Consider the following 11,648-nt stretch of genomic DNA (forward strand, 5'->3'; position numbering starts at 1 on the left):
ATGAAATGGTGATGGCAACAAATTGGGGTCCTTTGTTTCAAAAAAAAAACAAATTGGGGTCCTGGTCCATTCAGGCCCACCAAACCAAGAGACCGCCCATTCGGCCTATTCGTACGCGCTCACTGGGCCGAGTTTCTTTTGAACAGGTCAAACGGCCAAACCTTTTTTTTTGAGGTCAAACGGTCAAACCTTATCTGTGCAATTTGGGACCATGGGCGGCCAGTCATTTTGCTGTGTTTGTTTGGTGCATTTTGCTGTACTGAGAGCCTAGTTTTGTCCTACTCAGTCAGTCTGGGCAATCGGTTTAAACCGACTAATCGGTTCGGTTTCTTCGGTTTCCCAAAACTTCGGTTCGTAGACATCAACAACCGATCGGTTGCTTGAGAAAACAGAAACCGACCAATTTGGTGTCGGTTTTAAACGTTCGGTTTTCAGTAACCGAAACCTACATCAGCACAAAGAAACAAACAAGAAGGAGATTGTGCTTTGGATCCAAGTAGCCAGAATCTCAGATTACAAAATACAAACGGAGGAAAAGAAGGAAAAACAATCGATCTGACAGATGATGCCGCCGCCCCGCCAACATCGGCCCTCCAGGCTTCAGCCACCGCCGCGCCGCTCACGCGCCCCGACGCTCGCAACCGACGCCGCGCCGCTCGTCGTCGCACTGCTCGCCTCTCCTGCTCTCGCAGCCGACGCCACGGCGCTCGCCCTCTCCGGCGCTCGCTGCTCCACGCCTCCGCCAAGACGCTAAGCACCGCGCCGCTGCACGCAGGGTAGTGGATAGGGTTTGGTTGGCGAGTGGCTTGGCTCGCCCCTCCCCTCGGGTGTCTCGCATGGGTGTACGGCGTGGAGGACGGGGTGGATTGGGTCGGGAAGGTGGAGTGTCCGAGCGGGCCTGTTAATTGGGCCGGGGTGCTCGGGCAAGAGGAGAGGAAGTTTGATAAATGTCGTTCGGTTGCTCGGTTCTACGGTTTCGTTTCACGTACAAACCGAACACCGAGCCGATAACCGTAGTTCCCAGAACCAGAAACCGAAACAGAACCGAAAAACCGACAGTTCGGTTCGGTTCTCGGTTTTCGGTCTAAATGTGCCCAGGCTGACTACTAAGGACTTTGGGGATTAAATATCACACTAGCTGAGCTTTTTTGCACCCCGTTCGCTTATGCTGAAATTTGGCTTATGCTGATGTTTATGCTGAAATGTTGTGAGAAGAAAATATTATTCCATAGCTGAAAAATAGTGCTGAATAAACTCAAGCGAAATAGTGCTGAAATTTGGTTTGCTCAGCTGGGGACCTTCCCTGTTCGTTGACAACACTCATGCAGAAGGAAGCTACCATCACCGTTCTGAATTTCTGACCCATTCACAAACAAAGGCGTGTGTTCAGCTCATACCAGGAAAAGCAATGGCACCCTAAACTCATTTCTCATAGAAAGCAGAAACAGGGAATTAGAGAAAATGGTTGTACTGGTATCCGCCAGTCATACTGTTTTGGAGAACTCGATAGTTACATTTGCTAGTTTCCTGGCTGCCACAAATGCTAATTGATCATCTGTAGAAGATGGGCTGTGCAAAAAAAAAAAAGAATCGCCCAACTTGTACTTACAAGATGGACAACACAGCCCAGAAATCCTGAACTACACAAAGATCAAATAAGAAAAGATTACACCCACTGCAGAGTGCAGACTAGCAATATCTGAATTCACGCGATCTATTGTATCCACGGGGAAGAGCAATCTCTAAAATAACAGAATCTCTAGCAACCAAAACTGAATTCAGTGCAATGGGCGGAACAATGGATCATAAGAAGCTTTGACTTCCTCATCATCCCACTCCAGCCCATCCCACCATTCCCTGGTGCATTGTATCACATTAAGTCCTCCAGCAGAAAGCTTCAGCTTCTTCAAATTCGGGCACTCGATAATTTTCAGGCTCTCCAGCGCCGGGAAGTGCAGTGTACATGTACTGCTGCTCAGCCTCCTGAACTTTGCCAAGCCATGGAGATACAGTTCCTTGAGGTTGGGGAAGGGTGTGATGACTCTAACCGCTGCTGAACCTTGTCCACCGCCGCTTGCCGCCATGTCTTGCTCTTCACTGACAGTAATCAGCTCTTCCAGACCATGGCAATACCAGATGAACAATGATGCTAGATTCTGTACACATCCACCTCTGTAGATGATCTTTACCTTATGTAGTCCCTGAAGGATGATATCATGCAGGGTTGGAAGGATGGGCTGCTCTTCATTGACAAGTTCAGCCCGAGCTTGCAAGATGGAACGGGGGAGCGCATTGCTATTAACAGCTTCTTTGCTGCTATCAATGATTACCTCAGCTAAGTTGCTGCAGCTCACAATCCACACTCTCTTCAGGTTAGTCATGTTCTTCCACAGGTTGCTCGAAGGAAGCTCTATCTTTGTCAGGCTGGAGCATGTCTTTATCAGTAGGTTTCTTGTGGAACCAGCAAGGCGATATGACCGTGACAGCCGCTCCAGGGCCTCAACAGATTGTATTGTGATGTCCAGAGCCTTGAGCCTACGCAGATTCTCAAGCTCCTGAAAATCAACACCATTTCCACTTGCACCAACCTTCCAATCTCCGTAGCTGAGATCCATGTACAGAACTTGCAGCATTGTGAGGCTGCATATAACACTACCCGGGATCGTTTCCAGTGGCATATGTGAGAGAAGCAAGAACCGCAGAGTTGATAGAGATCCTAGCTCCCTTGGAAGTGACCTGATGTTTGTGTTATACAAATCCAGGTACTGCAACTCAACCAATGAACTGATCCCTGAAGGTAATTCGCTGATAGAAGTATGAGACAGATCTAACACTCTGAGAGATGGCATGTATTGGAAGAAGCCATCGCATATCTTGTCCAACCCAGGATTGCCTTGTAGCATCAAAGTCTTCAGTAAGGGGCAATTAGGCTTCTCATACAACTCAAGAATGTTGTTCCGCATGAAAGAAATCCGCTCAGCATCGTTCCACTTCTCTGCGCCTGGTGCCTCCTTCAGCCCAACTCCAGCACGGACAAGCCATTTGGTCTCCTTGGTGCCAAAATCCGATGCTATCCACAGCGCCATGGCACGGACCATAGGATGCATCTTGATATGATCCTCATCTTCGCCTTTCTCCAGCAAAGAGGCAATCTTGAGATCACCAAGAAGGTCATGCCCCTTGTTGTATATTTCATCCATCTCAGTATACAAGTCATCTATGAAATCCTTCACCGATGCAGTAGCCTATGATCCAATCCTTGGAAATAGAGAACTCCTCTGGGAACAGTGAGCAATATAGCAGGCAGAGCCTTAGCTTGTCACTGGGGAGGTTATCATAACTCTTCTTGAGAGGCTCAAGAACAGTCAAACTCCATGCCAAGAAGTTGCCATGGGGCAATCTTTAGCACAGTGATGGCGTGCTTCCACTCTTTTGCAGTGCGCTTGCTGGCCATTGCCCGGCCAACAGTGATGAGTGCGAGAGGCAGCCCGTCCACACTTCATGGCCAGCGCCTGAGCTTGGTGCCGGATCTCAGGGCTAGCGCTCATCAGGTGGTCACCAACCTTCTCACGGAAGAGCTCCCACGCGGGCTCCCAGGGAAGACAATCCATCTTGAGCTTGCGGCGGACGTCCATGCGGTCGCACACATCCTCGATCCTCGTCGTCAAGACGATCTTGCTCTTGGAGTTGTGCTTGGGCACCGGGATGCCAATCATCCGGAAATTGAGTGGCTCCCAAACGTCGTCCAGCAGCAGCACAAAGTTCATCTTGCTGAGCACCCTGTAGAGCACACCGGCGCGCTCCTTGGGCGTCCGGTTCTCCCACGACACGCCGAGGCGGTCGCCGATGATCCTCTGGATGTCGTTGAGATCGAAGTCCTTGCCGACCTCGATGTAGATGGCGACATTGATGTCATGGGAGTTGATGAGGAAGTCGTTGTTGAACTTGTTGAGCAGCGCGGTCTTGCCGACCCCCGCCATGCCGTAGATGCCGACGATTCCCACGCCGCCGTCCCGGACGCAGGTGTGGAGCTCCTGTAGCAGCGCGTGCCTGCCGAGGACCGGCGCGCTCGGCATCTCCTCGAAGCGGACCTGCACGAGCTCGTCGGCGACCTTGTGGAAGTCGGCCTTCTCCTTGAGGCCCGCGGCCTCGTCGCGCGCCTCGTCGGCCTTCTTGCTGAGGTGGTAGGTGGCCTTGTAGCCGGGGGCCTGGTCGGGCGGGAGCTGCAGGCGCGCCTGGTACTCGTCGGCGATCCGCGCGGCGGCGTCCTCGAGCAGGGCGACGCACGCGAGCCACCACTTGACCTGGCTGGTGGCCTCCATGCCCTGGCGCTCGGCGGCGTCGACCATGCGCTTGACGTCGTCGCGCTTGCTCTTGAGCTCGTTCATCTCGTGGCCCAGCGCGTCGATGTAGGCGCCGCAGGACATGACGTAGCCGACGGTCCGCGCGAAGTAGTCCTTGAGCGGCCGGAACACCGTGTCGACGATGGACGCCACGAACTCCATCCCCGCGAGCAGGAATCCCCAATCTTTGCCAAGAAATTGAAGCTCTAGACTTTGACGCCGCGCAGGGGCAAGAACTCAAAATCGGTGCGGATTGAACGATCTGAGCATCGGTGGGGGAGGAAGGAAGCCGAGCAAGGGCTACTACTCCCTGGAGCGGATGCGCACAGGATCTGCAGAACGGAGAAATCGAACAAGATCCAATCGGTGGGCAGCATCAAACTGGGGCTTCTGGGGAACTCGGAAGAGGCGGAGGAATCAGTTGGAATTTTTGGTGAGCGTCTGTAGGAAATGGACAAATCGGTAGGCGTCTGAGCTCAGAAATCAGGGACTGACTATAGTGGAACAAGCAGTGAGTGATGATGGTGGCGTCCTTAGCGACGAAGCAACAAAGGGATGAAGGGAATCAAGAAAACTCTCACACCGCAGACGTGGCCGCGCTGACCAGACCTGGGGACTCTCCGATTGCGGTTTATGCGAGGAAGGTGGTGAGTGTGAGACGACTTGACTTGGCAGGTTGCGTCCGAGCACGATGCTGGGCGATGGGTGTGAAGGGCGATGGTCCCCGGGCACCAGAGAGTTATCCCGGGCTTTTTTTTTTTTCTAATTCTAACGGTGCTACATGCTTTGTTTGCCCTGGTGGAAGATAAAAAAAAAAGTACTCACGGCGAACTGGCAAACGTGATGCGAACTGATCTAGGACTAAGCATGGGTGAGCATGTTTGCGAGATGTAGTAATAAATTACCCCCTCCGTGCATTTATTTTCTTCATCTAAGCAATTTTTTTTCCCAAAAGTCTTTTTCGTATTAGTCTGGGACCATGAGTCTGGCTTCTCGTACGTGCTGCGCATTTGGAGCTCATTGACGGCTCCTTGTCTGCATTTATGGACGGAGGGAGTAGTAAAAAAAGTTAGCTAGTTGCCTATGCATGCGGACTTTTCAATCCGAGAAACCAATGGCCAAAGGGTGAAAAAAACTCTGAGTTCCCCACGACCTTGGCTCTATTTGGCTGGCTTAAAAAATGATTGATGCTGATGTTAATTTATTATAAGAAAAAAATACTGTTATTTTGCTGAAAAGGGCCCTCACCTGTTCAGTTCACACATTGACAGGACCGGTGGGCCGGTTGTTTTTGTTTTGATTTGGGCTGCGAAGTGTAGATGCACATGAAGTGTTAGGCCCCTGAACTGGTGGATCCATCTGCTGAACATCTGGACTTTAAAATCCACACATGAAATGGCCCATGGCCCATGGCCCATGGCATCTGCATCACTTGTCTTACGCAAACTGAATGCATGCTTAAGGACAGCTAAATTTAATAAAGGTCTAGGATAGGAGTCGCAAAAGACTAATCGAATCTTCCTAAAAAAAGACTAATCGAATCAGGCATGAAATGTTATTCTAGTTTCGCTCTACCCTTCCCAAGAACAGAGACCTGATTAACCATCTCCTAAGCCACTTTTACGGCTTTCTCTTTTAAGCTCTCTTTGGCAACAACTTCATTAGCTTCAGCTACTCCTAATAACACGTGTGTTGCACTATTATTGTACAAAGCTCTTTTTTCTCTCCAGCCCAAAAATACAATAGAAACACGCAGAAGTTGGTGAAGTCAGGATTTAGGAGCTTCACCAGCTTTTCCTACAATACGCTATTGTACAAGTACAGTGTAAAGCAAAAGCCGATGCAAACCTTGCCAAAGGGGTTATAAAACAAATGCATATTCCTCACTCAATTCTTCCTCTCTACCTTGTATCATCGAAAAGAGTAAAATGCATCACAGGTCCATTAACTTTTCCTCCCGTATCACTTAGGTCCATAACTTTCAAAGTGAAGTTTTAGGTCCTTAAACTATTTATGCTATGCATTGTAGGTCCGTACCTATTTGAGAGAGGAATAGATCCAACATGGTGTATACATGGTGGCATCCATGTGTATGCAGCTCGTTAAAAAGGGTTAAAATTTTTGCAATGAACCCCTCCCTGGCATCAATGTGTATGTAGCCCTTCCCATTGGTGCGGGTGCTCTAGATTACGCGACCATGGTTGTCAAATCAAGTGTGTTGGTAATAGATCCATGTAGCGGTGATGGTCTTTGTAACACCCCGGTGTTATGCCAGCATTTAGGCACTGCAAATCATGCATATCATGCATCATCAAGCATCCTAATTATACATGCCTAATCATGTAAATAACAACTGAAACACTGCTTCGAAACATATGAAACATGTTCGTGAAACGTCAATGTTGCATACACCTGTTTAAGAGTTATTTTGCCCTGATTATGTTTGCTAGGCTAGTAAAACATGTTTGGCTATCATGGTAAATCATCTAGAACTATTTAGCAATTTTTGGAGCAAGGTTTGTATTTGAATTATTGCCAAATTTTGCTTTTAAAAATAATTCTCCAAAATTAGGGTTTTGAGTTAAAATTGACTTTAATTTTAGAATTCAAAATCTATCAAGAATTTGGCTTTGGTCATAAAAGCAAAGTTGTAGAGAATTACATTCTAATCAATTTTCATTTTTGGTACATTTTCAAAAGATGTCATTTTCTTGCTCAAAATGATATTTGAAAGCTAGTATTTAAAAATTTCTTGAAAATATAAATTGAAAAAAAGGCTTCCCTCACTTCGCGGGCCGCCACCTCATTTCTGGCCCACGGCCGAAGTCGGCCCAGCCTGCAGCAGCGAGCCTCCCGCGCCAGCGCTGCGCGCCTCGCCAGCCCAACCCAGTCCAGCGCCGCGCCTGGCCTGCCTTCGCGCTCGCCCGCCCGCTGACGCGCCGCGCCGCGTCCCGACCAGTGGCAGAACACGCCCGCCGCGTGGCGGCCATGCGCCGTCGACGCCGCCCGCGCGTCGCAGCCAGCCTACGCCCGCTCCCACGCGCCCGCCTACTTCAGCTGAAGCCGCTGCGCTCGCCTTCGCTCTCCCGCGCTGCCTTTCTTCTCCGCCCGCGACGAGCTCGCTCACTCTCCCCCTCGCCGCGCCACTACACCCGCCGGTCAAATTCGCCGCCTCTCCTCCACCTCGGCCAGCAATCGTGCGCCAACAGCTCCGCCTCGCTCTCCGACACATGGTGCTTGCGCTTGTGCCGACTGTTGTGCCCAGGTAGCGCCTTCTCGTGCCTCGCCACCGTCGGCCATGGCGCCGCCGTGCTCGGTCGCCGTGGAAGGCACCCTTCCTCCTCTTCTCCACCCTGCCTAGCTACCTGTCCACATTCGCCAGCTTCTCGCGAACCGCATGCGCTTGCTCGCTTGCTCTGGCACGGCCGGTAATGGCCGCCGGCCCCGTTGGCCAAGCCACGCCGCCGCGACGTCACGGCGCCGGCGTGGCCTTCGCCTCGGCCGAGCTGGGCCGAGAGGCCATGGGACGAAGCCCCTGTCGGGCCGCCTCCCCTTCCCTTCGCTCGGGCCGCGCAGGCCAAGTGTGGCAGTGGGCTGGCTGATTCCCACGGGCCGGCCCAGTAGCAATAGGAGGATTCGTTTTCAATTTTTCTTTATTATTTGAAAATAGAAATGGTTTAGAAAATGTTTGGATACTCAAATTTGCTCCAAATCTATTGAAATAAATTTTGCTAGATTCCTTATCACTAGATCTACTTGGGAAAATTATTGCATGTCATTTTTGGGATACTTTTCTGTAGAACTTTATTTAATCATGTATATTGCTGATAACTTGAAAAATGTGTAGAAAAATCTATAGGCTTCAGAAAAATATGATTTCTAAGATTTTTAACCTTCTTATGTAATGTACTTCCTAGGAAAAATATGTGTCATGCATGTGTTGTAGAAGAATTTTGAGGTGTAGTTCAAGTACCTTTAATGGCTAATTTTTGTTATTTTTGCTAGAGAGCAAACTTTGTATAAAACATACATGTGATAATTTTTGTACAGTGATTGTATGCTATGAAGATCATAGGAAAAATACTAACTCTATTGTTTGACACTTTTCACAGTACAAAGTATTTTCATGTTCATAATCATGCCATAGCTTGTTATTTTTGTGTAGGCTAATCCACTTATTCAAATACCATGAAAATCTGCTAGTAGACTATTTAGGGTAGTACTGTGCTGTAGTAATTTTCTAAGATTTTTCTAAGCAATAAAAAAATAGATGTTGCTATTCAAACCTATTATTAATTAAGGCTTAATCAAGTGTTGCTTTATGTGTGATTAAGAAATTAGTGAAGCTTTGGTGTATCTTTGAAGCATTTAATAAGATGTGTTGATTTAGCATAGTAGTAGTAGAAGAGAATGCAGTAGATGACATGTGCTTGTAGTATATGTTCTTGGATGATGTTGACTACCTTGCATTCAAATATATATTCATTGTATTCATCTCATTCGATGCACCGATTGCATACGCGCTTACGCACATTGCATCATACAAGATCGCAAACCAAGAACCCAGCCATCATACCTGAGGAGCCCAAGGAGCAGCTCAAGGTGCAGCCGCAGGAAGTGCCCGAAGCCGACGAGGAGGACGTTGAGGAACTTCCAGAGTGCCCCGATCACCGCCCGAGCTCCTTCGAGAGAGGCAAGCACCGGAGCATTTTCTCCTGGTTTGCAATTATTAATTCAATGCTTTACTTTAATTGATGCATTACGTTCAGGAGTTGTTTGCAACCGTTGCTGCATTATACCTTGTTTACCTTTGTTATACTATATCCTTGTTACCCTGGTATCCGCAGTCGAGTCAATGCTTAGCTGGCTTAGATCGGTAGAAGTCGGGTGATTTCCTATCACCTGCGAGCTATAGGTGGTTACCTGGATCTGCTTGGATGACTATGAAGTCATGGTATAACTAAGTGTTAAATGAAGTTGAGACCAGACGGAGACTTGTAGAGTTTTGGACTATAGTGCTTTCCATCTGTGTTGATTAAGGACCGACCGTTGTTGGGCCTCGAGTCATGTTGAACGCATGCCTTACATTTAGCTGGCCAGATAAAGTACCTTCCGACCGCAAAGCTGGGGGATTATTCGGGCCGAGTAGATTGCCCGCAGCGCACTGTGCTGGAGCAGGTGTGGTAGGACACGGGGGCGAGATGATAAGACCAAAGTGCAGTCGGTCGGCCCCCGGGTACATGTGGTTCCTAGCAAACTCAAGATTCTTGGATAGTTGACTTGGTGATCAATATCTCACTTTAGCGGGTGAGTGAGGTTTGTGTAAGGAATAAATCACCAGCTGGTTAGGAATCGATTCGAATCGCCATCGCTCCTGGACAGTGAGCACTTGACTTGAGTTACTTCATCGTAGTAATGTTGATGGAACACTTGGACAGTTATAATGAATATGACATTATGAAAGTTGTTTAATGATCATTGGTTATCATTATCTGCTTAATCACATGTTTGCTCTAGTATAGGTGCAAATCTAGTCGACAGGTTAATAACAATTAACTTGACAATAATGCTTTAAAAAGGGTCTTGAAATGCTAAAAATGCTTCTTTTTGCAAATGAGTCAGCTACCCTACTATAAAGCCCTTCATAATCCTTGGTGTCACTTATTTTCGGTTATGTCGGGTAAGTCTAGCTGAGTACCTTCTCGTACTCAGGGTTTTATTCCCACTTGTTGCAGATGGGCAGATGTATTACGGCTACTGTATCAACTACCTTTATCCTACAATGGGTGATGCTTAGGACCATGGGTATGGTCATTCCTTACATCTTGTCTAATGCTTTTGTTGGAGATGATCATTCGCTGGCACTATATTTGAACTCCGTGTGAGTGTGTGTGGTTTGAACAAATGGCTTCCGCTACTTTTATTCGAACTTGTTTTGTAATAACTATGTTTAAACTCTGATGTATCTGAGATGCAAACTTTTATGTAATATGTGATGGTGACCGCTAAACTTATTACGATCTTGGCTAGAATGGAAGTTGGTTTGAAATCCTTTGTGATTTCACGGACTACCGGGTTATACGGGCTTAAGTTTGCTAAATCGTCTGCTCTGGCGGATAATTTTCTTACTTAATTTTGTATAATTGGTCGGTTCTGTTACAGTCTTCCACTGATTATTTGCACTGAATGTGGGAAGTGATGGGTTGTACGATGCAAATCGAAGCAACCATGGAGTAAAGACTAAGTCTCCTACTATTGTCCTCGCATAAGGTGAGTCTAGAAGACTTGAGTTTTGTTTGGTGTTTTGAAGTTGTCGTAGGTGATCATTTTGATTTGAGATTGCGTTGGTCATTTTTGTAGCGCAATGGACAAGGATGTCCTTTTTCTACTAGTATAGAAGGATAAATACAATAAGGTGTTACAAGTACCAAGAAAGTAGTTGGATCTATCCCTAACATTGTAAATTCAAAGTTGAAGGGTGTCGACGAAATACGGTCGGCAGTCTACCTAGGGGTATGCCCAAGGTAGTAGATTATTGGTAGACAGATGCGCAAGCTACAAACAAGATGGTGACGCAAGACAGACATGAGATTTTATCCAGGTTCAGCCGCCGTAAAGGCGTAATACCTACGTCTTGCGTCTGATTATATTGCTGTATGTCAATGAGAGATGTTTTTAGAGGAGTCCCCTACCCGCCTTATATAATTCGAGGGTAGGGTTATAGATCTGGAAACTAATCCTAGCCAGTTACAATTGCTATAGGTAGCTAGATAAGGATTCCTATTCTAATCGACCAGGATCTTACTTGACCTCCAAATCTGCCTTGATTCCTTGCGCGGGATTCCGAATAGATTGGCCGGACCGTGCGTCGTCTTCTAGTGAGCCAGACCCCCTGATCCGGGCTAGCCCAAGCCTAGCCGTAAGGGTATAGGGGTTAATACCCCCATAGCTAGTCCCCGAGCACCATGTATTATGCTGCGACACGCCGTTCGATCTCCTTCGACTAATGCGATCCGTCTTCATGTCATCTCCAACTGGTTGAAACATTGACCAATCGAATGTGACAACATTCTGGTCAGAACAGAGAGTAGTAGACCATGACTATAGCCAAAGATTCCGGTTGTCCGAAGAATGCATGGTGCTCTAAAGAAAAAAGAAAAAGATTTCTTTCCTTATCAAGTGTGCCCACTTGTATTTCTGACAAGAAATATAAGTGACCCTTGGACAATAGTGGTTCTGGCGAACAGTCAGAGCTTAGGGGTCGATAAAATAAGCACATTCACCGCAAGGTAAAGTGTGCCCACT

General features: G+C 47.7%; 1 protein-coding gene across 1 annotated transcript; it reads right to left on the reverse strand.

The window, feature by feature from the left end:
* Positions 1-1,434: 1,434 nt before the first annotated feature.
* Positions 1,435-4,987, reverse strand: LOC136453377 (disease resistance protein RPS2-like). Its single transcript, XM_066453944.1, is given in 4 exon segments — positions 1,435-3,224; positions 3,226-3,363; positions 3,365-3,490; positions 3,492-4,987. Coding segments are annotated over 4 exon segments (2,724 nt in total). The 5' UTR covers positions 4,506-4,987; the 3' UTR covers positions 1,435-1,778.
* Positions 4,988-11,648: the final 6,661 nt, after the last annotated feature.

Source organism: Miscanthus floridulus, chromosome 5 (genome assembly GCF_019320115.1).
Source record: "Miscanthus floridulus cultivar M001 chromosome 5, ASM1932011v1, whole genome shotgun sequence".
NCBI lineage: Eukaryota > Viridiplantae > Streptophyta > Magnoliopsida > Poales > Poaceae > Miscanthus > Miscanthus floridulus.